The sequence below is a fragment of the Mesoplodon bidens genome (genome assembly GCF_964165515.1).
Source record: "Mesoplodon bidens genome assembly, chromosome: 15".
Lineage (NCBI taxonomy): Eukaryota > Metazoa > Chordata > Mammalia > Artiodactyla > Ziphiidae > Mesoplodon > Mesoplodon bidens.
In genome coordinates, this window is record NC_138171.1 from 84,397,175 (window position 1) to 84,424,504 (window position 27,330).

Consider the following 27,330-nt stretch of genomic DNA (forward strand, 5'->3'; position numbering starts at 1 on the left):
CGGAGCCGGGCAGCCTTGCCCCCCACGCGAACCCCGCCGCCCCGCCGGCTCTCTGTGGCCTCTGGTGGCCCAAAGCCCGCCGTCTAGCATGTAATAGGTGCTCAATAAGTATTTGTGGGCGGAACGCGCAGTGCCCAGGATGGGTGGGTGTCGATGTCGTGCCCGCTGCAGCAAGGCCAGGAAGGGGCTTCTTGCTCCTGGCCCCTGTCAGCGGGGTTGGTTCCGAGGCGAGCCCAGGCCGTGAGGGGGGTGGCAGGCTTTTTCATTGTTGACTGCCTGGACCTGTGTGACTGGGCCTTTGGCTGGCTCCGCCGAGTTAACGGGGTTGGGGGTGTTGAACGTGAAGTGTAAAAAATGGACCCCTTTGGGCTTCCCTGGTGGCGCAGTGGTTGAGAGTTCGCCTGCCGATGCAAGGGATGCGGGTTCGTGCCCCGGTCTGGGAAGATCCCACATGCCGCGGAGCTGCTGGGCCCGTGAGCCATGGCCGCTGGGCCTGCGCATCCGGAGCCTGTGCTCCGCAACGGGAGAGGCCACAACAGTGAGAGGCCCGTGTCCCACCAAAAAAAAAAAACCGAAAAAACCCAAAAAGGATCTCTTTAAGGTTACAGTGAAGAAGTGAAGAATGTCTTTATGGATTTGGAGTTAAGATACAGAGGGCTGTTGGCAGCCCTAGGTGAGCTCACGTGGGAGAAGAGCCGGACCTGGCACCTGGCATGAGATTAAGCTGCTGCTGGGGGATTTTTTGGTTTATTTTTAAGGTTCGCGGATTCGATTGCCCCGCGTCTCCAGGGTTGATGCTCAGATAGGCGTTGGGGCAAGCAGCTCCTTTGGTGCCTTAGGTACTGAGGACGTGTTCGATGGCCGAAGCTTCCCGGCCCTCGCGTTTGGATGGGTGTGAGTCGAGCAGCGTGGCCCAGGCCCCTGGCCACTGTGGACCAGTTTTAGGGACTTGCAGCCCTGAAGGAGGAGGGAAGGGCTTTCCTCTGTTCATTTTGGAATATTGAATAGAGAGTGGGGGAGGGTTGCTGCTCCTTTGATCTTTCAGGGGACAGTGGTCGATGGATGTGGCCTGGCGAGTTGCTGGAAGAATCCGCCACTCCTCCCACTCGCAGGTGGGTGTGGCGGGGTACAGGCTAGAGGCCAGAGAGGAGCTGAGGTCTCTGAGCCGCTGAGTGTACTGCAGCGGATGTGCGCATGCGTGCAAGGCAGCGTTCCAAGTGCTGGTCTACCTGTTAGGCCTTTGTCTAAAACTGCACTGTCCCCGTGAGAGAAATGGGTTGTCACTGCCACAGGGAGGTCGGAAGGCCTGTCTCCAGTTAGCTGGTGGCTATGATATGCAGCTGGCTGTGGAGAGAGCGTGTCTCTCTTTCGTACGTTGGCTTTTTCGCTGTTCGCGGTCGTGGAGAGCGCACGCACGGTGGTGAAGAGGTCGGGGTGCTTCCAGCAGAGGTGCTGCGCCTGCAGGAGGTGGGAAGAGAGCACGTTGCTCTCTTGCTTTTCCACATTGGGTTGTAGGGGTCGGGTGGCGTGCTTGGTGGGTTCTGGGGAGAAGCCAAGCTGGTCATCCTCACGCTCGGACGTCTCCAGCCTGGGTTGTGGCCTCAGGAAGGACAGGATGGAGTACACGGGCGGGAGAGCTCTGGCTGGGGACGGGCGGAGGCTCGTCTGTGTGCTCCCTCCTTGTAGAGTGGAAAGCGTAGACGGAGGAGGAGGAGGCGGAGGAGGAGGAGGGGGAGGCAGCCAGAGGACCCCTGTCCCCGAACACGCACACACACACCCCCGCACACACCACACACACGCACACACCACACACGCACACCACACACGCACACCACACCCACGCACACACCCACACCCACACACCGCACACACCACACCCACACGCACACACCACACTCACGCACGCCACAGACACACATACACACCATATACACCACACTCAGGCACACCACACACCACACATGCACACACACACACACACTACAGACACACATACCACACCCACAAACACACCACACAGCACACACACGCACACCACACACACACCCTCCACACACACCACACAGAAAAACACACAGCACACACGACACACACACCCACGCACACCACACACACCACAGACGCACACCACACACACCACAGACACACATACACCACACACACCACAGACACGACACCCACAAACACAGCACACACACGCACCCACAAACACACTGCACACCACACACACACCACACATACACACCACACTCATGCACACACCACACCCACAAACACACCGCACACACCACACACAAAAACACACTGCACACACATACTTAGCACACACACACCACACTCAAGCACACCACACATGCACACACACCACACACACACCTAGCACACACATGCACACCACACACACACACAGTTTTTCTTGGACTTGGAGAGAGCTGGTGTGCCAGAGCTGTAGCTGCGTCCATTAATGTTGCCCACGTTTGGGGTGGATTTACCAGATCAAGGGACCACAGCCTTTGACTGCAGAGCCTTTCCATCCGACGGAGTCTTGCTTAACAGCTTCACATGTAAAACGGATCAAAGTGGTATATGTCCGGGGTGGGATTGGTAGGGGCCAGAGCTGTGCCCGTTTGACAGCCCCCCTCCCCAGAGCTGGGTGGTCTCTCAGGAAAGCCTCCCCCGTGTAGTAAGGTTGGAGACTTGTGGGAAGCGGGCAGCAGTGTACTGGTAACCCTGCTCTCTGATAGGGAAAGGGTGGGGGGACAGCAGCCCGGATATCATTGCAACATCATTTGCCTGTTTCTTTGGCGTAACTGTTCAAGCCGCCGTCCTGACATTGCTGAGCAGGGGGCTGGGAACGGGGGTGCACGATCGCCCTCGTGAGCCCGCGCCCGCTGGCCCTGCACACCGCTGGGAGCTGGTGTATGGGAAAGAATGGCTCTAACTGAGCCCTTCCCCTCCTAGGCGTCGTCCCTCCCCACAAGGGGCCTCTGGGCCGGCTGCAGTCCCATGGGGTAGACAGGACTTGGCGGTGATCTCTGTGCCCGGGGCAGAGACCTTCCTGAGAGTGGCCGGGTGGTGGGGGATGCTGGCCGCAGCCGGCCTAGGAGGAGCCTGGGTCCAAACCCACGGAAGACGCCTGCAGCTCAGAGGCCTCGCGGGTGAGAGGCGAGGCCCAGGTCGGGAGGAGAGCTCCAGGCGGCAGAACTCCGCTGGTTCCACGGCAGGTAGGCATCTGGACCTCTCTGTCCGGCAAGCAGGAGATTGTTCTCAAAAGCGCTGAGAATAATGGAAGAAAGACACCAGCCCCCTCCCTCCCCCCGCGCCCTGTGACTTATCTTTATTAAAAACTACTTTGACTGCAGATACGGACTCAGAGGAAGAGGAGGAATTCCTGAAGGACGAGTGGGCTGCCCAAGGCCCCTCCAGCTCCAAACTGACATCTTCCATCCTGTGCGGCATGGTGGCAAAGAGCAGCAAGCCGGCCAGCGGCCCCAAGCTGACCAAGAGGGGCCTGGCGGCCGCCCGGACTCTGAAGCCTAAGCCGGCCGCCGGCAGGAAGCAGCCGTTTTGTTTGCTGCTTCAAGAGGTCGAGGCCCGTTCCTCCTTCAGCGATTCCTCGGAGGACTCGTTTGACCAAGGTTACTAGCTCCAAACACACAATACCTCCCGTGTTTCCTAGCGAGAGAGTGAGTGCGAGAGCGAGCGCGAGCGAGGCGGGGGAGGGGGGGGCGCCCGCGGCGCCGCCGGGATGGCCGGCCAGGGCGGCCGTCTGGTTCTTGGCAGCGTAGCCTGCTGTATCAGCCCAAGTCTTTTTTTTTTTTTTTTTTTTGGTACCCGTATCATTGTGATAAGGCCATTGGCTGGCTCTTTTTGAGCTTTTATATGGACTGTTTTTAGTCTTCCTTTCTGGTCCCCTCCCCTTGCCTCCCATGCCCCCCTGGACCGCAGGCCTGGGTGGGTCCTCCTGGAGGGGCCCGTGGAGGCCTCCCTCCTCGGGGACATTTTGTAAATGGAATCCTGTCGTGTGGGCGTGTGACTTGATGTTTGTACCGCGATTTTGGTAATACCAAGCTTTATTAAACATATCGAGTTCATTTTTAACTAAACCCGTGTGCCTTGTCTCTCTTGCTGTGTCCTGACTAGACCATTAGGTTGCCGCTTCCCTCATTTTGTTCCTCCTGCCCGCCTCACCCCCTTCCCCACCCCTACCCCAGGACGGGTGGATGGAATAATGCAGTCTGCGCTCTCCCTGTTATTCAGACATCCCTGGTAGCTGTTGGCATGCCTTTCCGTTTTCAGGTTTAAAGTCAACCTGCTTTCACTTCCAGCTTCATCCTTTTTTTTTTTTAAGCTGCTTGTTTGTCTTTTGTTTTCTTAAAGCTCTATTCTTACGCAACAGTGGTTAAAAAATATTTGCAAACACTCATTTTCTAACGCATGTTTCTGTTTCGAAGGGCATGTAGGCAGTGTAGGGTCAAGACCACTTGCTGTCCCTGAGTTTTGTTGTGAAATTCAAAAGGCTTCATTGCCGTGTTGGGGGGCAAAGCTCACGGCGAGTCCCAGGCTCAGTCCCAGGCCCGTCTGCTCTCAAACTCACTTACAAAGAGGAGGTTGGCCTCAGGGACCTCTGTAAGCGCCCTGGCTCTGATTTCCCTAACGTCAGAATTCACCTCGTGGGGTTGGAAGTGTCTCAGCCTTCCAGGACCTCCAGTCACAAATGTCCTGGGGCGGGGGGTGGGGGGGAGGGCAGGCAGCCCATGCTTAAGTGCTTCTCGCCCTGCTTTTGGATTTGCCTCAGGGTGGACCCCCTTTAGGGATCCCAGAGCCTGGGTAGCAGCACTTGGGGGTCAGAGCCTAGACCCTGACGCTCTGGCTGGGATACGTTTTGGGTGACCTGGAGACGACGTGGACGGGGGCCGGGTGCTCCCGGGGCTCTCGTTCTCCGGTGCTGCTGCTGTGCCTGAGCACGTACAACCCGGGCCACTAGCTCTCCAGCCAGCCTCGTCTTCCGAGGCTTCCCCCAACCTGGGCCTCTGTGGACCAGTCTGGCTAGTTCGCCATTCCCCTCTCCCCGTCTTCTGGGCTGGCCCCCTATGCCTCCTCCCCGCTATTAAAGCCAGAGTTCCAGCTTCCAAGTTTTGGAGCTCTCGTGCTCCAGCCCAGACCCCATAGAGAAGCAGGCAGCCCCGCAGATCTCATAGTGAGGGGCCCTTTGCCCAGGATGGGCAGAGGGAGCCAGGGTCCAGCCAACCAGGGCCAGACACAGCAGTGGACGGAGCCCAGATAAGGGGGTGTGCAGGGGGCGAGGGGAGGGGGTCCCCACTGCACCCAGACCGCTGGTCAGGTCTTGAAAGGGATATTTGGGTAATAGGGCCTTACTGACATCTGGTACTAAAACACCTAATTGGCTTGGCTTTTCTAGTGTGTCTGCTTTCTCCCCCAGCAGCTTGACCATACCTTCACCCTTGACCCCTACCCATGATGCTTTGAATGTCTGTTTTGGTCTCTTGCCTTTGCTCTCACGCTGCACTCTGGACGCAAAGCGAAGGCTGGGAGTAGGGCAGACGGCGCAGCGGGTCACTGAGCTTGGGTCCGAGCCTGGCTCGTTGCTCCGTAGGTAGGCAAAACCCTTTTCTTTGTGTCCCCTCTGCGCCCCCCTCCTCGGGGTGTGCCCCCATCGGCCATGGCAGCAGTGGATCGCTTTGGCCTTTATGGGTCGGGTTTTGGAAAACCAAACGGAGTGACAACACCAGCCCCACGTACTGAACCCAGAGAGAGTTTTCTCTATGGAAGACGGTTTCTCTGCATTTCCACGGGTTTCTTTGCTGGGACTTTTTCTCCCCCTTCAGGTGTGGGCACCTCCAGAAGGGCCTTCCTGGCCCTGAGACCCCCTCCGCTGCCCCTACCCCTCGGACCCTGGCCTGAGCAGACCAGCCGCTGTCGGAGGCGGCCCTGGTGGGCCGTCAGGCTCTCGGGAGCAGGGGGCGGGGAGGGCCTCAGGAGACCACGATGACCCGCATCAGCATTTCGTGGAAGGCGCGCCTTTTCTCGGCCCTCTGCTTTCCAACCGTTCTTCCACCTCAGGGCGCTGGGTTGGGTTGGGGGCCGCTGCTGGCTTTCTGGGGTCCGACGTGGACATTCCAGACTTCCAGAAACCCAGAGCCAGCCCAACCCCGCCGGCAGAGAATGCTGGGCAGGAGAGAGTTCTGGAGTCTCCACACCTGAGCAGCCCCGGGAAGGCCACCTCTAGAAGGGAAAGCTGGCCCCGTGTCCAACCCCGTGCCCCACCCCAGCCAGCCCCCCGCCCACCCCCTGCTCAGCTCGGCCAGCCCCGGGGGGGGGCCTGCCTGAGGTGGGGGACCCGGGCGCTGCCTACAGTCTGCCTACACTTAGCCTGCTTTGCCCCTGTGGCCCACTGGGCGGAGACAGAGCCATGTGACGTCCGCAATGTGAATGGATCGCAAGTGTGCACTGCCTGCCTGCCGCCTGCCCGCCCCGCTGGCCTCCATCCCGCTGCATCCATCGCTCTGGGAGCCGGGTCTCCGTCTTCTCACTCCTCTTAACAAACCTCCTCTCTCTCTGCCTCCTTCCTCTCTCGACTCCCTCCGGGCGTTCCTTGAGCTCTTGTCTGCGTCCCTCACTGAGGGCTCCCTCGGGTGAATGGGCAGACGGAACCCCGTCCTCACGGGCACCGCTGGGGCCGCCGCTCTCGGCCGCTAGCTGCACTCCAGCAGCCAGGCGTCTCGGGGCGTAGGCAGGAGAATGTGGAGTTGGCCATCGTCCAGAGCCTGTCCACCTCTGGGCCCAGACTCCCTGCCCCCAGATGACACGGAGAGATGACGGCTCATTTTCCTCCAGCCTCTTCTTGCTGGAGAGTTGTTTCCATCCTGGCCTGGCCCAGGCCTGGGCCAGCGGCCCCAGAGCCACCTTCACACTCCCAGCGCCCTGGACAGACAGGCATCCCCTGGCAGGTGTCCCTCGGTGGCTCCTTGACAGAGGTACTGGGTGCCCCCCCACACGCCGCCCTTGTGGGGTTAGCTGGGCTGTGTCCCTGGAAAGGCAGGAAGCAAGCCTGTACCTCCAGAAGGTCTCTCTTTTTGGTGAGGGCTTAGTTCACATGCAGGGAACGTCATCCTCTCTGCTGTGGCCACCGGGCCCACAGCTTGCCCCTCTTTTGCCCCGATGGCCCGAGCTGGGCTCAGGGCTGCAGGTCCTCGGGCGGTAGAGGCCAGTTTCTGGGGAGAAACTTGTCTCTCTTCAACTGGGGAGACAGGCTTCCTTAGTTTTCTTTCCACTAGACTGTGGGTGATGAGCCAGCCCGCCCCGGGTTCGAATCCTGCTGTGCTGCCTGAGCCCCTGACTGTGCCGAGCCTGGCCTCCTGGAGCCGAGTGGACCCGCCCCCTGCCCCCTTCCTGCTCCCGTGGGTCCCGCTTGTGGATCCCTGGGTCGCGATGAGATGAGATTTTTACAGATAAGAAGCTAGCGGCTCAGAGAGGGCCGGGGATTTGCCCCAGGCTTCCCAGTGCGGGCGAGTTGCTGGGAGTCAACTTTGGACCCCAGAGCCTGCTCAGGGTTTCCACCATGGGAGCCCCCCACCCCCCCAAAAAGAGACCAAACTCCACCTTCTCCTGCTGCCAGCCGCCAGGCCTCCCGCTGGTGAAACTGCCCCCAGGCGCCTGTGTCCAGAGCCTCCGCCCGAGCCCCCAGGTCCCGCCCTCCCCTCTCTGCCCCGCCTTCGCCTCTTTCCTCCTCTCCCCTCCTGCCCCCTTCCCCAGCCTTCACGTTGTGCGTCGGGGCGTGTGTGTGCGCGTGCGTGCGCGTGAGACCGTGGAGAGTGCTGTCTCCAGTCCTTGTCCGTGTGTCCGTCCCCCTCCCTGCAGCACAGGCGCATGTTGGTGCTCCCCTTGCAGAAACACACTCGACTCCCAAAGCCGATGCCCACCTCTGGGCTGTCCAGGATGCCCAGGTCTTGGGCTCGCTTTGATGGGGGCACCGGGCCATCGGGGGGACTTGTGGGCTGGCGAGGAGTGAGGAGCTGGGCTGGAGCCAAGGCCCCCTCGCTGGCGCTCCAGCTGAGGGAGGGCAGTGGGGGGTGGCGCAGGCCCAGGCCAGGGCTCTGACTCGCTCCCTGTTTTCTGCACGCCAGATGAGAGCTCCGAGGAGGAGGAGGACGAGGACGAGGAGGACGAGCTGGACGAGGAGGAGGACGAGGCCGCCGGAGGCTATAGACTGGGGGCCCGGGAGCGGGCCCTGTCGCCAGGCCTGGAGGAGAGCGGGCTGGGCCTGCTGGCCCGCTTTGCAGCCAGCGCCCTCCCCAGCCCCACCGTGGGCCCGTCCCTGTCCGTGGTGCAGCTGGAGGCCAAGCAGAAGGCCCGCAAGAAGGAGGAGCGGCAGAGCCTGATGGGTAAGCACCAGCAGGTGGGCTGCAGGGAGTCGGGTACCGCTGCCCCAGGCTACAGATGAGGCTCAGATAAGCCGGGAGCCCCGCCTCCGGGGCCAGCCGTGTCCTTAGCAGAGGGCGGCGCTGGGCATGGCGGCTGTGGCCTGCCACTCCCTGTGAGGGGTCTCCAGAACTGTGCGGTGACCTTCACTGTTGATGCTGCCAATGAACAGCACCTGATGCCCCCACCTCAGGTGCCCGGGGTCAGGCAGCTCAAGGAAGCAGAGGCCTCGGACCTGCGGCCCGCGGGGCTGTGGGAGCCCATGGGAGGCCCCTGGTCCTGGCTGGGGGGTCAGGGAGGCCACCCCAGGTGGGCGACGCTCCGGTTGAGCCATGACAGAGAAGTGGGAGGTGGCTAAGCGTACGTAGAGGAAATCAAGGTGCAGGTGGAAGGAACAGGCCACGCGGCCTTTTGGACGAAGGGGAAGCTCTTTACACTTGGGGCGGTAGAGGGGTTTCATTCAGTGAGATGCACTGGCCCAGACAGGGCAGGACTCATGGGGCCTGGGGCCGCAGCCTGGAGGAGGTCATCAGTTGCGGGGGGGGGCAGGTGCTGGGTCGCTGTGAGCCAGGCTTACCTTCCCACTGCCTGGATGGGCAGACAGGCAGCCAGCACTAACACTCAGGCAGGAGGCTCAGCCTTATCCTGGCCCCACTTCCTCTTTCTGCATCTCCAAGCATATCCTTGCCTTCTTGGGATAGACAGACGTCTTGGGACCCTCTCCTGGGCCCCCTCCCATTCTCACAGGGCCAATTCTCCCAACATGGACCCAGCCCACCTTCACCTGGGGATGGTGTTTGCGACTGAGGTGGTCCTGTATGTGTTCAGGCTGTGAGCTCGCCTGGCCTCAGTAGGGGCAGGTCCTTGGCCTGGCTGCTTCAGCCTCCTTGCCCTTTTCTGAGCCTTAGCGGTCTACGTGAGGCCCTCCTGGCAGGGGCTGGGGCCAGGAAAATGGGCACTGGGTGCTACCCTGCTGCCCCCCAGGCCTCCCCCAGCTGCCCTGGCTTCATGCACTCCACAGGCTCCAGGACCAAAGCCCATTCCCAGTGGCCTGCACCACCTCCCGAGACCCCATCTCTGGGGTGATCTCACTGTCTCCCCGGAGTCCACACCAGGCTCCAGGCCCTGCCCTGCCCCCTTCCTCCCCCTTCTCTCTCTCTTACCCCCATGTTCTGCCATTGTCCTCTGGGGGCTTCGGCCCTGGCTCCATCCAGGCCTACCCTCTTGGGTGTTCTCTACACAGAAGCAGCTGCAGGGCTTTTCCTCAAAGCTCACACTTGACCAGGCCACTTCTCTGTGTAGGACCTCTGACTGGCTCCCATTTCCCTCTGGACAGATTGCACCTGTCTGACCCTCCACCCTCAGAGTGGCTGCTCAGACAGCATCATCCTGTCCACAGCCTCCACCCCACCCCTGTTTGCATCAGCCATCCCAGAACCTTCAGGCCTCTGCACTTGCCCCAAACATCCGTTTCATCCAAGTTGTCAAATGTATTGGCAGAGAGTTCAGAATTTCCCCTTTTAATACTTCCAGTGTCCTAAGGGTCTGTGGTGGTGTTTCCTTTTTCATTGCTGATACAGATAATTTGTTTCTCCTCTCTTTGTTTCTTGATCAGAGTGGCTAGAAGTTAGATTTTAGCTCTTTGTTATTTCCTTCCTTCCTTCCTTTTTCTTTGGGTATAATTTACAACCACTTCCCATTTATTCTATTTATTTATTTATTTTTAAAATTTAAAGTTTATTTTTGGCTGTGTTGGGTCTTCATTGCTGCACTCGGGCTTTCTCTGTTCGCGGCGAGCGGGGATACTCTTCGTTGCGGTGCATGGGCTTCTCATTGCGGTGGCTTCTTGTTGCGGAGCTCAGGCTCTAGGCGTACGGGCTTCAGTAGTTGCATCATGCAGGCTCAGTACTTGCGGCACACAGGCCCTAGGGCGTGCGGGCTTCAGTAGTTGCATCATGTGGGCTCAGTAGTTGCTGCGCACAGGCTCTAGGGTGCGTGGGCTTCAGTAGTTGCGGTGCACGGGCTTAGTTGCTCCGTGGCATGTGGGATCTTCCTGGCCCAGGGATCAAACCCGTGTCCCCTGCATTGGCAGGTGGATTCTTTTGTTTTTTTGTTTTTTTTTTAATTTTTATTTATTTATTTATTTTTTTTGCGGTACGCGGGCCTCTCACTGTTGTGACCTCTCCCGTTGCGGAGCACAGGCTCCGGATGCGCAGGCCCAGCGGCCATGGCTCATGGGCCCAGCCGCTCCGCGGCATGTGGGATCTTCCCGGACCGGGGCACAAACCCGTATCCCTTGCATCGGCAGGCGGACTCTCACCCACTGTGCCACCAGGGAAGCCCTGGCAGGTGGATTCTTAACCACTGTGCCACCAAGGAAGTCCCTGTTTCACTTTCTTGATAGTGTTGTTTAAAACAAAAAATTTTAATTTTGATGAAATCCAGTTTATCTATTTCTTCTGATGTCACTTGTACTTCTGGTGTTATATGTCAGAAAGTATTGCCTGATTCAAGGTCACAAAGATTTAGTCCTGTTTTCTCCTAAGAGTTTTATAGTTTGAGAGTTACATTTAGGTCTGTGATCCATTTTGAGTTATTTTTGTGTGCGAGTGACGTAGGGGTTTTTTGCACGTGGAGATCCATTTGCCTCCGTATCATGTGTTGAAAAGTCTGTTCTTTCCTCATCAAATGCTCCTGGCGCCCCTGTCAAAAATCAGTTGAACAGTTGAAAATAAATATGAAGGATTATTTCTGGACATTCAGTTCTATTCCATTGATCTGTATGTCCTTATGCCAGTACCACATTATCTTGATTACTGTGGGAATTATTGTAGGAAGCTTTGAAACTGGGAAATATGAGTCCTCCATCTTTGTTGTTCTTTTTCAAGATCGGTGCTTCAGAGTCCCTTGCATTTCCATATGGATTTTAGGATCAGTTTATCCATTTCTGCAGAAAAGCCATCTGGGATTCTGATAAGAATTGTGTTGAATTAGTAGATAATACTAGGGAGTATCGACTTCTCAACGATATAAGTTTTTCAGTCCATGAACATGGAATGTCTTTCCATTTATTTGAGTCTTTAATTTCTTTCAGCAATGTTTTGTAGTTTTCATTGTATGAGTAGTGCATTTCTCTTGTTAAATTTATTTCTAAGTAATTATTCTTTTTGATGCTATTATAAATGGAATTCTTTTCATTTTTGGAGTATTCGTTGCTAATGTATAGAAATATAATTGATTTTTGTAAATTAATCTTGTGTCTTGCAACTTTGCTAACCTCATTTATTCTAAAAGCTTTTTAGTAGATTCCTTAGGATTTTCTATATACAACAGGGGTCCCCAACCCTCAGGCCGTGGACCGATACTGGTCCGCAACCTGTTAGGAACTGGGCTGCATAGCAGGAGGTGAGTGGCGGGCGAGTGAGTGAGCAAAGCTTCATCTGCCGCTCCCCATCTCTCCCCATGGCTCGCATTACCGGCTGAATCATCCCTCCCTCCAATCCGTGGAAAAATTGTCTTCCGTGAAGTCAGTCCCTGGTGCCAAAAAGGTTGGGGACCACTGATATACAAGATCATGTCATCTACAAATAGAGATAGTTTTATGCCTGCTTTTCCAGTGTGTATTCCTTTTATTTTTCTTGCCTAATTGCTCTGGCTAGAATCTCCCATGCAATATTGAATAGAAGTGGTGAGCATAGATATCTTTGTCTTGTTTGGGTTTTTTTCCTGCCCTCTAGATATCTTAGGGAGAAAGCAGTCATTCTTTTACCATTAAGTATGATGTTACTGGTGGGTTTTTTCATAAATGTCCTTTGTCAGGTTGAGGAAGTTTCCTTCTATTTCTCATTTGTTGAGTGATTTTATCATGAAAGGGTGTTAGATTTTGTCAGTTACTTTTTCTGTGTCTGTTGTTGTGTTCATGTGGTTTTTATCCTTTATCCTATTAATATGGTGTATTACATTTTTTTTTTTTAATGATTTAAAGATTTTTTTTTTTAAAGAATGTCAAACCAACCTTGCATTCCTGGGATATATCCCACTTGGTCATGGTGTATAATCTTTTTTGTATGTTTCTGGATTATGTTCACATTTGTTTATGTTCTCCTGATGGATTGACTATTTCATCATTTTAAAATGTCCTTCTTTGTCTTTAGATTTTTACCTTAAAATCTGTTTTGTCGGATAAAAGTACAGATATACCTCAGAGATAATTGTGGGTTTAGACCAACACAATAAAGCCAACATCACAATAAAGCGAGTCACACAAATGTTTTAGTTTCCCAGTACGTATCAAAGTTAACGTTTACACTATACTGTAGTCTTAAGGGTGCAGTAGCATTATGTTTAAAAAAAAAGGTACATGCCTTAATTAAAAAATACTTTATTGCTAAAAATTGCTAACCATCATCTGAGCCTTCAGTGAGTCTTAGTAGTGACACCAAAGGTAACTGATGACAGATATAACATAACAAATATAATAATATACTATAATAATAATAATGAAAAAGTTTGAAATATTGTGAGAATTACCAAAATGTGACACGAGATATGAAGTGAATAAACACTGTTGGAAAAATGGCGCTGATAGACTTGCCCGATGCAGAGCTGCCACAAATCTTGAATTTGTAAAAAGATGCAGTATCCGCGAAGTGCAATAAAGTGAGGTATGTCTGTATAGCCACTACAGCTCTTCCTTGGTTTCTATTCATATCGTATGTCTTTTTTTATCCCTTGACTTTGCATCTGTTTGTGTCTTTACTCTTTTCTTCATTATATTTTGTCTATTTTTTTTGTCTGTTTTTTTGTTCCTTTGTTCCTCTTTCACTGCCTGTTTTTTGGGGGAGGAGGCATTTGCACAGGACGCAGGTTCTACTCCCTGCTCCGTCCTGTCCCGCAGCGAGGCCACGGCACATCCTTCCCTCTCTCCGGGCCTCATGCTTGTCGCCACTGCAGGACCCTGACAGAGCCTGCTTCCTCTGTGCCAGGCACTGTTTGTGCTGCCCCATGGGTCTCATAAATATTTATCTTCTGACGCGATCTTACCCTTGAGGCTCCACCCTCCCCTCTTCCAAGCGAGTGTCCACTCCTGGTCACTGCTCTGTGCACTGTCCTGTACTGGCTCCCTCTGCAGGTGCTTGCAGTATTCTGTGTGCATCTAGGTTTTCTGCAGGGGGCTGTCATCTGTCATACCCAAAAGCAGGACTGGCAAAGCCGGTGGTGTTTTGTGGCCTGCACCCTAATCAGCCATGAAAGCCCCCAGCCCTCTCCCCCCACAGCTCTGTTAACAAAAGATTAATTAACAGGATCATTAAGCTTTGCAAGTGCGCCCTCCTCCCGGCCCCACCCTTGATACTGCGGCTGCATCTGTTGGGGTGATGGGGCTGGGCGTCCCGCAGGAGCCTTTGTGGCCAGGCTGCTGGCTGCTCAAGGCTCCGAAGGCCTGGGGTCCAGCCCTGGCTTCCCAGCTCATTGGTCTGGGACCCAGGGCAAGTCCTTTGCTGGGGTGGTCAGCCCAGGGCTGTCACGGACATCTCATCCCCGGGGTCTGCCTGGAGAAGGCAGGCCCTCCTCATTCTCCCCACGGGGAGAAGCACCATTAACCCCTCGTTTAGACTCTTTCCCTGGCCACCAGCTCTGGGCCAGGCTCTGAGCTGTACAGTGTTGTGGGCTCCAGGAGAACTCGGGGATCTATTGCTGGGGGCAGAGCAGGACAAGACAGACAAACACAGACGGGACCTCTGCAGTGTGCTGTGTGCCTGTGGTGATGGAGGGATGGCCAGAGGACTCCCCAGGACGCAGAGGGGTCTTCTCAGAGAGGAGGCTGCAGCTGTCCAGGTAGAGGTCAGGGCAGAGATGGTGCTCTGGGCAGAGGGCCAGCAGGAGCGAAGACCTGGGGGTTTAAAAGGACAGAGGACAGCGGATCCTGGTGAGAGGTTGTGCGTTCAAGGAGCCCAGGAGCTGGGCCCTAGGCTCAGGGCCGCCCTGCGGCAGAGGGAAGTGGGCCCCCGGCTGTGGGAAGGGATGGGGCCCCAGGGCTGTGTGGGTTCTGGGGAAGCCTGTCCTCTAGAAAGGGGAGCGTGTGTCAGGGACCTCCCAGCTCTGAGAAGTGGCACCAGGAAGCAGGGCGGAGGCCCCTCTGGGCTCGGGGATTTTGTGCGGGCTTTCCCACCTTCCTCCCTTAGAGCTGCCGCCCCTACAGGTGTGGGCCCTCCCCGGCTCACCTGCCCTGGCTTCTGGGACTCCTGTGGAGGCACAGGAGGAGCGGGGAAGCTCACACGTGCCCAGGCAGGAATCTTCACGTGCCCAGACGATGCTCTTGGGGTGAGGGGTCCGGAGCAGAGTCTGGGCAGCCGGAGGGGTTTGGGACGGGAGGGGCCAGCAGGGTCTGCCGCTCACAAGCGCGCAGCCGGAAGCCCTCCTCCTCTGGGCCTCAGGTTCCTTCCCCGAGACGGGTTGAAACCTCCCACGGTGACGCGGTCCCCTGCAGGAGGGCTGGGCTGTGGCCTTTCTCCTGGTGGCCAGGGCGGCTGGGTGGGTGGGTGGGAAGTGGGGGCCCGGGAGCCCCTGTCCACAGCCCCTCCCTCACCCATGTGCAGGCACGGAGTTCGAGTACACAGACTCGGAGAGCGAGGTCAAGGTGCGGAAGCGGTCGCCTGCCGGGCTGCTGCGACCCAAGAAGGGGCTGGGGGAGCCAGGTCCTGCCCTGGCTACGCCCGGTACCCGGGGCCCCGGCAGCCCCGACAAGGCCAAGCTGGCGGCCGAGAAGGGGCGCAAGGCCCGCAAGCCGCGGGGCCCCAAGGAGCCTGGCCTGGAGGCGGGGCCCGAGGCCAGCGACGACGACCTGTGGACGCGGCGGCGCAGTGAGCGCATCTTCTTGCACGACGCCTCGGCCGCGCCCGCGCCCAGCAGTGTGGCGCCCGCTGCCACCAAGCCCGGCCGCTGCGGCAAGGCCGGCCCGCCCAGCCCGCGCAAGGACGCCGGCCGCGCGAAGGACAGGAAGGACCCCAGGAAGGTAGGGCCTGGCGCGGGGCGGGGCCCCTTGGACCTCCTGTCTCGGAGTAGAGTTCTCAGACCTGGGCGAGGCGCAGGGACCCCAAAGGGCGGTGGTGACCCTGAAACGCGGTCACCCACCTACCGACGACCTCTGTGATGGGCACTCCTCCGGGTGCCCCTTGATGAGCGTCTTTGATAAGGACACCTGGCAGCCGGGCTAGCTGTCGTGTGAACTGATGAGCTCAGATGATATTTCAAGGTCTCTGCCGTAACTGTCATGCGCTACATGACAGTGATTGCTGTTGGTGACAGAGTCTTAGCTCTCACACCCAAAGGAAAACCTCATTTCTTGAGAGGTTAGAGAAAATAGAGATGGGATTTCTTTTTCCCCATCCAAGGTTCAGAGGTCCCTGAATTCTCTCCACAGATACCGCAGGTTGAGAACACCTGCTTTTCAAGAACTCAGTGATGATTAGACCTGTTACCCTTCTTTTTTTTTTTTTTTTTTTTTAGACCTGTTACCCTTCTTGCACTGGCTGCTAGGAAGCTCACGGCCAGTAGTTCTCTCTTAAGGTGGTCGCATTCAGACCTAATGGCCAGCTCGCGACAGTGGTGTCTGACTCAGGCCTCTCTTCTCCATGTCCCTGATGGAAGGCAAACCCTCAAATAACAGTGTCATTCTAGACAAAGCCACAAAAAGGGACCAGACTCCACATCAATTTCCTGATAATGGGTGGTAGTGAGGAAGGGACTGCATTTCAGTGTCATCCGCAAGGATCTCTTATTCTTGTTTTCTCACGGCTGAAGCCACCTCAGGTTTTTCTGATCCATGGAGAGAAGGCGCTCCAATAATACATAATGATGATGATTATACGGGGTGACCCATGGTAGGGGCCAGGTGTGTTCTAACCACTTTGCCATGTATACTTAATGTGTTGGTAAAGGGAAACGCGTTGCCTCTGCTCACAGCACATCTGACCCTAACTCCCCGGGGTTGGTGCAGACCCCACAGTGAAGGGCTCAGTCCCACAGGACTGCCCCCACCCCATCCCCACTCCAGATGCAAGTCGCAAGTCCCAGGTTGTCACCTGTGCTTTTTGACCAACCGGCTATAGTTCAAGGATTTTCATGACCCCTCTCCTCCGGTCGATAATTCACCAGAATGACAGAACTCGGGAAAACACTTTACTTACTGTTACGGTTTACTGTAAAGGATGCAACTCGGGAACAGCCAGATGGACAAGGTGCACAGAGCAAGGTGGGTGGAAGGGGTGCAGAGCTCCCATGCCCCCTCCGGGCACACCGCCCTCCTTGGCGTGTTCACCAACCCTTGAGCTCTCTGAACCCCGTTGTTGAGGGGTTTTTATGGAGGCTTCATCACAGAGGCATGATCCATTAGTAACTCAACCTCCAGCCCCTCTCCCCTCCTTGGGGGATGCGGGTGGGGCTGAAAGTTTCAAGATTTTAGTTGTGGCTGGTCTTTCTGGTGACCAGGCCCCATCCTGAAGCCATATAGGGGCTCACCAAGAGTCACCTTATTAGAACAAAAGGTGCTCGCTCCTATGACCCAGGAAATTCAAAGGGTTTTAGGAGCTCTGTGTCAGGAACAGGGGCAGGGACCAAATATATATTTCTTTTTTGACGTCACAGATGACTGCTTACAAAGCCATATGAGGTAGGTTACTTACTCATATTAACTGCACCTTACAGGTGGTCCTGGAACCTGCCCAGTTAGCCCAGCAGCTAATGATCATCAGAGCTGAGCTTTCAACACTGGGGGTCTAGCGCCAGAGCCTGGGCCTTAACCACAGGGCAAACCGGCCTCTTTGGGCATTTCCCAAGATGGCACCTTCTGTTGGGGAGAGGGACCAGGGGCTCGCTCACCTGATCCAAGGCTTCTGATGACACAGTCAGAGACTGGAACAGAACAGATTAATTGTCAGCCGAAGGAGAAATCAGACACCAAGGAAATCACTCCAGGAACAACCAGTGTTCATAGTTTTATGAGATACACTTTTGTATCCTGCTTTTTACACTTGGCGTTAGATCTTGTGCATTCCCATATGGCATGACCATTTATTTTACTTTTTTAAAAATCACTGTCTCTAAATAGCTGAATAACATTCCACCATCTTGCTGTCCTGTGGTTTTCAACATCTCCCGCCATCAACCGTGCTAGCTATTGGTGATTTGGTTGATGATGGTATTTTGCCATTGTAATTACCACAGCAATGAACATCTCTGTTCTATGTACAGAACTTGTCAGTTTTGGAGTTTTTTATTAAAAAAAAAAAACAACTTCCCAGAAATGGGCTTTCTGGTCAGTGGGAAAGAAAAAGTTACCAGTTTTATCTGATTGTAACAGTAATTTGCATGATAAAGAAAAGGAAGAAAATTAAATTCCATACAGAGATAACTTTTTTTTTTTGCTGTCAATTTCTCTTGCCCCACTATGTGTACAGCTTCAAAGATGTGCCCCATAAGACAAGCTGTCTGTTTAATAACAGAAGTCAGGGGAAGAGGAGACATAACCACATGACAAACAGTCCTTCAACCCCCAAGATGCAATCTGATTTCAGAAATGTGCACAGGATTAAAACATGCATCGAAACAAGAAAATATAATGTGTGTGTATATATAAAAAATACATTATTTCTCCCCCCAAATAGAGATTAAAATGAGTACCTTTTATCGCTCTAACATTTCCCACTTTTTTCCTTTTAATGCTGTTGGGTTTGGATTTCACTTGTCTGATGTGGAAGCTGTGACTTCTGCTGTTGTCTTGGTAACATTCGCCCAGTCTTCCTTTTTTCTGTGTCTTAATTTTCCATCTCCCCTGGCCCCATGACTTGGTCGTTGGTTGTTAGGCACGTCGCTTTTGAAAAGATAAAGCGACCCCTGCCCCCACCACCCGTCACCTTTGTGGCCTGAACCTGCTTCTCGTACAAAGCCACCTCTTCCTCAGAACAGGACCCTCAGCCTCTGTGATGAAAGCTCGTAACTGTATCTACGGACGCACCAGGTTGCTGGATACCTAGGTTGTTTCCACTCTTGTGCTCTGATAAGTGGAGCCACGCATGGTCCCCGTACGCTGGCCCAGTTTCCGCTGCCCCAGCGTGCGGAGTGTCCCTGAGCCACCCTGGGGGCTTTGAGTTGGTGTGGATGTGGCACCCCACACTTCTGGGGCAAGAGGAAAGCAACACAGGCCTCTGGAAGCAGTCGGGCAGTGGGTATACGGTTCTGAATGCTCCTTCCAGGAATAGACCCGTAGAACTAATGGGTAGTGTTGTTTTTCTTGGCACCATCCAGCAGAGGAAAAAACAGAGGTGGGTGGTCGGATGAATCTCGGGTCCCCCCATCAAGGCACCTTGGGCAGCTGTTCAGAATAAAAAGTGAGGCCACCACCTCCGTGTCTACCAGACATACTAGAGGGAAAAAGTTACAAAGCAGAATTTTTGGTAAATTCCCATCTGTGTTTAAAAAAAAAAAGTACTGTGTATGCACAGATGTATCTGCATAGCCCGCATGTTTACATGGTTATGTGTGCTTGCGGAAAGTTCTGGAAGGACACACTATGCTGTTATTAGTCCCTTTCGTTACCTCTGTGGTTGGTGGGATCGTTGGAGAGGAACTCACATATATACACTGCGGTGTTGTCTTTTTTTTTACAAGTAATATATAGTAGTACTAAAACAAGATTGAAACCAGAAATCCTTGCCAGGAGAGGGCGGGCGTCGTGTCCTCTCTCTGGACGGTGAGCGGCGGGGCCTGGGCCCCCTCTGCCCTCTGACGGCCACCTGTTGCTTCCTCCCCAGAAGAAGAAGGGGAAGGAGGCCGGACCCGCCTCGCTGGCCCCTCCCCGTGCGCCCGCCCTGCCCCCCGAGGCCCGGGCCCCTCACTCCAGCTCTCCGGCCGCTGCCAAGAGGAGCAAGGCCAAAGCCAAAGGGAAGGAGGTGAAGAAGGAGGTGAGGTTTCCCATGGGGCCCCAGGCTCGGGTGAGTTGCGTTGCTTGGTTGACAGACGGAGGCGTCCCTGGGTGTGCCCCACCCCCACGCCCCCAGACCCTCTTGTGGCTGGAGGCGCTGCTGGGACCCCAGCCCCCCATGTGGCAGACTCCACCATGGCCTGGCTGTGACCCTGGGATTCCAGGGCGGGTCCTAGCCGGGCAGGACTGGGCTGCCGGGTCCTGAGCCGTTGGTCTTTCGTGGTCTGTCCCCAGAACCGGGGGAAGGGGGGAGCCGTGAGCAAGCTGATGGAGAGCATGGCTGCCGAGGAGGACTTTGAGCCCAACCAGGACTCGAGCTTCTCTGAGGATGAGCACCTGCCACGAGGCGGGGCTGTGGAGAGGCCACTAACTCCCGGTGAGTGCCCACGATGCTGTGTTGGCTTGAGCCTGGAATATGGGGGTGCAGGAGGTTCTCCTGGGGCAGTTACTAGGGCCTGAGCTAGCATGGGGAGGGGCAGGGAGTGGGCAGCTGGGAGGGAGATGGGGGCGGTTTGAGTGCGTTAGGAGGGAGAGTACATGGGCTGTGTGAGCAGATGAGGGGAAGAGAAGGGGTGTGGGTGGGTATTGGCAGGTGGTGGGGAGAAGCTGTCATCGAGACGGGTCTCAGAGGGGAGCAACTGGGCTTTGCTGGCTGGAGTCTGGGATGCTCGGAGGACATCCCAGGGAGGTGACATCCAGTAGGCACTTGGACCTGGGGGTCTGGAGCTTGAGGTTGAGGACATGAATTAGGTGGCGGTGGGGATGGATCGAGAGGAGGAGCAGGGCCAGCCCTGAGGAGCTTTGTCACCTGCTTGGGAGTGTATCTGTCAGCTATTGCTGTGTAACAACCAAATGCTCAGACTCAGTGGAGGGTGGCAGTACGTTGTCAGCAGGACAGCAGGGCGACCTTAGCTGGGCTTGCTCCCACGATACCGGGATGGCTATGGGTCCACCGATGCAGGGACAGCTGTGCCCCACCTGGACCGCTGGGCTGGTCAGGGTGTGTTCTTCTCATGGCCGTGCTGCCAGAGGCTCGAGAGGGAGCGTGGGAACCAGTGAGGCCTCCCGAGACCTCGCTCGGTTCAGATTCAAGCACTTCGACCCTCGTCCATTGGCCAAAACAGGTCACGTGGCCACGCCCAGGGTCAAGAGGTGGGAAGTCCACTCCACCCATGGTGAAGCCGTGGCAGGGGTGTGGGTGCAGGCGGGGACCAAGAAGTGGGCCCGTCATTCCGTCCACCCCAGCGAGCCATCTGGGTTTCTCTGTGTGAGGTAATGGCAGGGAGGGCCCAGGTTCAAGGTCCTATACAGAAGAAGAGCAGGCCCAGGAGGCTGAAGCAGCGTGGTCGGGCCCGGAGGGGGAGAACTGAGGAGAGTCTGGGGTGGGGGTCCCAGGAGGGGACGTGGCCTGGCGCGGTGATGGGGAGTGGCAGCCTTGGGCGGAGGCCTGGTCGGGGCGGGGAGCGCTGACAGCCCAGCTGCGGGGGATTGTGTCCACCAGAACAGATAGCATCCCAGGTGGAGGAGGAGCTGGTGAAGGGGTCCCAGGGCTGTGGCTGAGGGGCGTGACGGGCTCTGATGACGCATCGCCTCATGCTGGGGCTCAGAGAGGGGTGGTCTTCAGATGAGGGGGGGCAGCACCTGCGGGGTGTCACCCCGGTTCCCACCTGCCTGGGATCTTTGCGGACACGCTGGGAGGGGAGGGGCTGTGCACACCTGGCACGCATGCACCGCCCTGCACGAGGCCCATCTGCAGGCACACAGCTGCGCACACAGATGCACGTGTGCCCGTGGCACCCTGGGTCTTCCGCTCTGAGAGGGGTGACAGGGCGACAGGTGGGCCTGGGGGGCAGGGCACAGGGGACGGGATGGAGGGTCTCAGGCTGACCCCCGCCCCCAACCCCGCTCCCACCCCGCCTCACCCGAGCCCACTCCCGCAGCCCCTCGCTCCTGCATCATCGACAAGGACGAGCTGAAGGACGGCCTGCGCGTGCTGATCCCCATGGACGACAAGCTGCTGTACGCGGGGCACGTGCAGACGGTGCACTCGCCGGACATGTGAGTGCGGGTGGGCGCCAGGCGGGGCAGCTCCGCTCAGAGCCTAAGAGCCTTGCCCAGTCCTGCACCCAGAGCCTTGCTGGGCCTCTGTGGGCGCGTTGCTTCGCCTCTCTGAGCCGTGGCTTCCCCGCATAGGACCGGTGGGGGGGGCGTGGGCGGGCCCCCCAGGTGGGGCTCAGCGGGAAGGAGCAGGAGAGGGCGCGCTGGGCTCTCCTGGATCTGTGAGCCCTGGTTGTGCAGACGAGGAAACGGGGGCGCGGAGGGGACAGACCGGCCCCGAGTTGATGCCGCAGGTCAGCAGACCCTCAGGCTCCGACGGCACGTCCCCATGGTGCGGGAGGGCTGGGAGCCGGGGGCGTGGCGGCTCCCCGGGGCCTCACACCTCACCGCCCTGGCCTCGCAGATACCGCGTGGTGGTGGAAGGCGAGCGCGGGAACCGGCCCCACATCTACTGTCTGGAGCAGCTGCTGCAGGAGGCGGTGAGGGGGGGAGGCGGGGCTGGGGGGGCGGGCGCGGGGCTGCTCCTGCTCACCGCCTGCGCTCAGCCCCTCGCCTTCCCAGATCATCGACGTGAGGCCGGCCTCCACTCGCTTCTTGCCGCAAGGGACCAGGATTGCAGCCTACTGGAGCCAGCAGTATCGCTGCCTCTACCCGGGCACCGTGGTCCGAGGTGAGACCCTCCCCGGCACCCCTGTTTCCCACCGTGTCGGCAAGGATCCATTTGGTTCCTGAAACCCAAGTCAGACAGGCTTAGGCACAGAGTTTTATCGGCTCGTCTGAGTGAAGACTTACGGGACTTTGGGCATGGTTGGACCCAGTCACTGTTGCACAGCGTCATCGGGACTCAGGCTCCCAGCGTCCCTCAGCCATGCTCTCAGCCATGCTGCCATCACGCCCCGCTCCTGGGGACTCTCTCACCTTCTGAACAAATCCTGTCATCAGAGAATCTCCCACTTTTCCCATCTGGGTCCTAGGATGGAGTCCCACTGAACTGGCTTTTGGGTCACATGGATTTCACGTGGGTCATAGGTCTTAGGCTCGTCCTTGCTAACGAGTAAGGCAGCTTCCTGATTTTTGCCTGTGGACTGAGAAGGGAAGGCCGCTTCCCCAAGGAAAGTTGACGTTGTTAGCAGAATAAGAGATTGGAAGCTGGGCAGACAAAATAACAGGTCACCCAGGAGATGTGGGTGTGGATGCCAGACAGACAAAGCCGGCAGGTAGTCAGACAGTGCACACTTAGCTGTTGCAGAACCAACACATCGGGGAGCCGGGGATCTGGGTGTGTGTTACAGCCCAGAGCCAAAGCCAGACGCCAAAGATAGTCCACCTCTCGGCCGCCTGACATCATCCATACATGCCCAGGAGATGGGAACAGGGATGCTGGGCAGGAAGTTCTCTTCCAAGGGTAACAGTTCACCTCCGTTTAGCTCTCCTGGGGCTCTCTGGCCCCTGAGCCTTGTGGGCTGACGGCTTTCTAGGCCTACCTCACGGCTGTCACTTGTGGGAGTTCCCCTTACCATCATTCTGAGAAGTCCATTTCGCTCTCTCCTGTGCTGCAGCCCGTGTCTTTCTCTTCCTTGTCTCTTTCCCTCCTTGTGGCAGAGGACCTTTCCGTAGCTTTCGGAGAAAAAGGGTCCATGGGAGGTAAATTCCTCAAGTACACGTGTGCCCAAGATCTCCTTATCCTTTCCTGTTCTTCAGAGATAGTTGAGCTGGGTATAAATTCTACATTGGAAATAATCTTCCTTCACCTTTTCAAAGTCACTGTTCCATCCAGATTCTGATGTCAGAGGCGTTCAACACCAGGATTATTCCCAAATCTTCATAGGAGGCCCACTTTTCTCTCTCTGGAAACCCAGCATCTTCTCATTATTCCTAGATCGGGAATTTCATGTGGCCTCTCTCTCTATGTGTGTGGGTGTGGGTTGCTGGGTATTTGGGGGAAGGGGGCTTTGATTCGGAAGCAGATTTCCTTTGTTCCTAGAGATTTTTCTCATGTTACTTCTTGGAGAGTTTCCTTCCCTCGTTTACCCTCTTTTTCCTGGAACTCACACTCATCTGGTGGCCCTCAAGACTAGGATCTTTTTTCCCATTTTTAACTCTTTTTGTTCTACTTTCTGGAAGATTTCCTCACCTCTGCCTTCTGGTCCTTCTGTTCTGTTGAATTTTTGATATTTCTGCTGTCATTTATACTATTCCTAAGAGTTCTTTCTTATTGTCTAAATATTCTTTTTTTTTTTTTAATTAAATAACCTCTTTTTGTTTTCATGGATTCCTTTTTTTTCCGGGGACATATTGTTTCCATTTTAGGTTTCTTCAGCTCCCTTTCCTTGTGCCTTTCCCTTCCTCTCCCTGTGGGCTCTGTGTCTGTGCCTCTCTGTTCTGTGCTGTCCTTTGTTGGAGGCTGTTCTTGCGTCACTGGTGATCCTCAGCAAGCAGATTGGAAGCTGTGTGTGGGCAGGGCCTCCTGATGGTTGGGGGAGGGATGTTTTGTTTAGGGTCACTGAGTACCAGCACCTGTGGCTTTTCACCCGTCAGATAGCCCACAGCTCCAGCCTCAGGGCTCTGGGCTCAGTGTCCAGCACTTGGGAATGGGGCTGGGGTGACCCCAGCCCCATCCTTTGTTGATCTGGGGAGGGTCTCGGGATGAGTGGACACAGCCGTGTGCTCGGCCGGACTGTGAGCCTGTGCTCCCGGGACCGCCAGGCTCTGAAGCCCACGTCCTGCTCGCTGCGTACCCGCCCTCGTGCATCCTGCTCCCGGGGCTGCTTCCCAGCTGCCTGACTCTGCCCCTCCTCCCACAGGCTTGCTGGGCCTCGAGGACGATGGGGACCTGATCACCGTGGAGTTCGATGATGGAGACACCGGCAGGATCCCCCTCTCGCACATCCGCCTCCTGCCCCCCGACTACAAGATCCAGTGTGAGTGGTGGTCCTGCCGCTTGGTGGGGGCCCACCCCCTCCAGGCTGGCTCTGGGCTCTGTCTGCTGTTTGGACCATTTGCACCCACAGGGGGTGGAAAGGGCAGAAAGTGTGGGTGGGGGCTCCCAGAATGGTCTCGGGACGGGGGAATCCCAGGCCTCCCCAGATCTGCATCCCGAGACTCGTGAGACCAGCCCCGGGCTGGGCAGTGCAGGCCGGGGAGGGATCGGTAACTGTCATGGACGGTTCCAGGCTCTGTGTCCGCGACAGCGCTCATTTCTGTCCGGTCCTGTGTGGCTGGAAATACCATCCCCTTCGGCCAGTACGAACCTTGGGTTTAAGAGGTGAAATGACTTATCCAGGGTCCCTCGGCTGGTCAGAGGCAGAGCTGGGACTCGGACCCAGGACTGCCTGCCTTCCAGGCGTCCAGTGTCTCCGTGAACCCTCCAAATGGATCATTAAAGCCACAGGGTCAGCCCCACCCTGGTCATTTATTCAAGGAGCCCCCATCGCGTGCATGTGCAGACACCCAAGCTACGTCCCTGCAGATGGGCCTCCCACCCGACCGCGCAGCCTAGGTGGGCAGGCTGAGTGGGGTCGGCCACGCGGTGTCGTCTGGTTCCTCCCCCCGCCTCCCCCCTATGACAGATGACACTCCTGTGGCCGGGAGAGCGGAAACCCGGGCCTGAGCCGCTATCTGTCCTGCCCCACAGGTGCTGAGCCATCCCCCGCCCTCCTGGTGCCGAGTGCCAAGCGCCGCAGCCGGAAGACCAGCAAAGACACCGGGGAGAGCAAAGACGGGGCCGCGCCAGGGTCCGAGGAGCCCGGCGCCAAGGCCCGGGGGCGCGGGCGGAAGCCCAGCACCAAAGCCAAGAGCGGTACGTTGGCCGTGCCCGGGCCGCCGGGACCTGGGCCCTGCTGCTCACACAGGGTCTCTGCACAGACACCGCTCCCCACCTGTGCGGGAACTTGGCGCTGCAGGGCTATTTGGAGCCTGTGACAGATTAGGAAACTGAGGCTCAGGGAGGCGTGTTGACCTGTCAGAGGCGGAGCTGAGATCCAGCCAGCTGTGTTCCCTCCAGAGTCCAGAACAAAGTGCTTTGGGCTAAGAGCCCAGGCTCCCGGGGGCCACTCTGGGGCCACCGCATGTGGACAACTAAGGCGCGAGAGGCTGCCGCCCCAGCCCCGCTCAGGACCCGGCAGAGCCGGGACGGGGACGGGCCCGCTGGCTCGCGAAGTCCTGGCCTCACTGGCCTTTTTCCTTCTCTCTTCTAGACAGAGCTGCCGTCCTGGAGGAGGGGGGCTCGACGGATGAAGTCCCCAGTACCCCGTTGGCCCTGGAGCCCATCAGCACCCCAGGTTCCAAGAAGAGCCCCCCAGAATCCGTGGACAAGCGGGCCAAGGCCCCCAAGGCTCGCCCAGCTCCCCGACAGCCCAGCCCAGCGCCGTCCGCCTTCACCAGCTGCCCGGCCCCTGAGCCCTTTGGGGAGCTGCCGGCCCCCGCTGCGGCCCTGGCCCCCACCACCCTCGTCGCCATGCCCATCACCATGCCCGCCACGCGCCCCAAGCCCAAGAAGGCCCGGGCTGCCGAGGAGTCGGCCACCAAGGGCGCCCGGAGGCCCGGGGAAGAGGCCGAGCTGCTCGTCAAGCTGGACCGTGAGGGTGTGACGTCGCCCAAAAGCAAGAAGGCCAAAGAGGCCCTGCTTCTGCGGGAGGACGCTGGGGCGGGGGGCTGGCAGGAGCCCAAGGGCCTGCTGGGCCTGGGCAGCTACCCCCCGGGGGCCAGCGGCAGCGAGCCCAAGGCGGCCCGGCCCAAGGCCGGGGATGGCGACCTGGCCCAGGAGCCTGGGGCCGCGCTCACGTTCGAGGACTCGGGGAGCCCCAAGAGCCCGGACAAGGGCCAGGCCGAGCAGGACGGGGCCGAGGAGTCGGAGAGCAGCGGCAGCAGCAGCGACAGCGGCAGCGGCAGTTCTGAGACGGAGGGAGAGGAGGACGGCCGGGGCGGCGGCGGCCGGCACTGCAGCGCCTCCAGCTCGAGGGCCTCCTCGTCCTCCTCGTCCTCGTCCTCGTCCTCCTCCTCCTCCTCCTCCTCCTCCTCGTCCTCCTCGTCCTCGTCGTCCTCATCCTCGTCCTCGTCCTCGTCCTCATCCTCCTCGTCCTCCTCTTCGTCCTCCTCCTCCTCCTCCTCCTCGTCCTCGTCCTCGTCCTCCTCGTCCTCTTCCACCACCGACGATTCTTCCTGCAGCTCAGACGACGAGGCCGCCCCAGCCCCGGCAGCCGGGCCCTCTGCCCCGCCGGCCCTCGCCAGCAAGGCGCCCAAGCAGGCGGGCAAGGCCCGCTCCTCGGCCCACTCTCCAGGCAAGAAGGCGCCAGTGCCCGCGCCCCAGGCCCCCCCGCCGCAGCCCCCGCAGCCCGTGCAGCCCAAGGCCCAGGCCGGGGCCAAGAGCCGGCCCAAGAAGAGGGAGGGCGTCCACCTCCCCACCACCAAGGAGCTGGCCAAGCGGCAGCGCTTGCCGTCGGTGGAGAACCGGCCCAAGATCGCCGCCTTCCTGCCCGCCCGGCAGCTCTGGAAGTGGTTCGGCAAGCCAACCCAGGTAGCTGGGGGCGGGGTCGTCCCCACGTGTCTTTCTCTGGCCTCCCAGCAGCCCCACGGCAGAGAGTCGGGGTGACGGGTGTGGAGTCCGTCTGACTCCACCAGAGTCCTGCCCCTCACACAGCAGCACTGCCTCTGGTCCCCGGGACCCAGAGCCACCGTCTGCGGGACCCACTTACCATGCAGGCCTTTAGTTGCCATGCCGCAGGGCCTCTCAGAACCGCGCGGCCACACAGCCTGATTTTCTTTGCCTTTGCTTCATTTTCCGCTGAAAACGAATGGCTCAGGGCTTCTGGCTAATTAGCAGTCGCAGCAGAAGGTACTTCTTTCCCTCTCTT

At 57.5% G+C, this 27,330-nt stretch overlaps 1 protein-coding gene across 11 annotated transcripts in view; it reads left to right on the top strand.

The window, feature by feature from the left end:
* Window positions 1-27,330, top strand: part of TNRC18 (trinucleotide repeat containing 18) — an 83,330-nt gene that overhangs the window by 50,574 nt on the left and 5,426 nt on the right. For 10 of the 11 annotated variants that reach the window (XM_081255861.1, XM_081255859.1, XM_081255863.1 and 7 more), the window contains 11 exons: window positions 3,363-3,638; window positions 8,148-8,405; window positions 15,039-15,454; window positions 19,251-19,400; window positions 19,655-19,796; window positions 21,361-21,478; window positions 21,882-21,957; window positions 22,040-22,148; window positions 24,283-24,399; window positions 25,113-25,277; window positions 25,675-26,993. In XM_081255861.1, the coding sequence (XP_081111987.1) occupies window positions 3,363-3,638; window positions 8,148-8,405; window positions 15,039-15,454; window positions 19,251-19,400; window positions 19,655-19,796; window positions 21,361-21,478; window positions 21,882-21,957; window positions 22,040-22,148; window positions 24,283-24,399; window positions 25,113-25,277; window positions 25,675-26,993 (3,146 nt within the window). Of the gene's footprint in view, window positions 1-3,362; window positions 4,107-8,147; window positions 8,406-15,038; window positions 15,455-19,250; window positions 19,401-19,654; window positions 19,797-21,360; window positions 21,479-21,881; window positions 21,958-22,039; window positions 22,149-24,282; window positions 24,400-25,112; window positions 25,278-25,674; window positions 26,994-27,330 lie in introns of those variants that run through there. The other variant, XM_081255855.1, reaches the window with a different exon arrangement.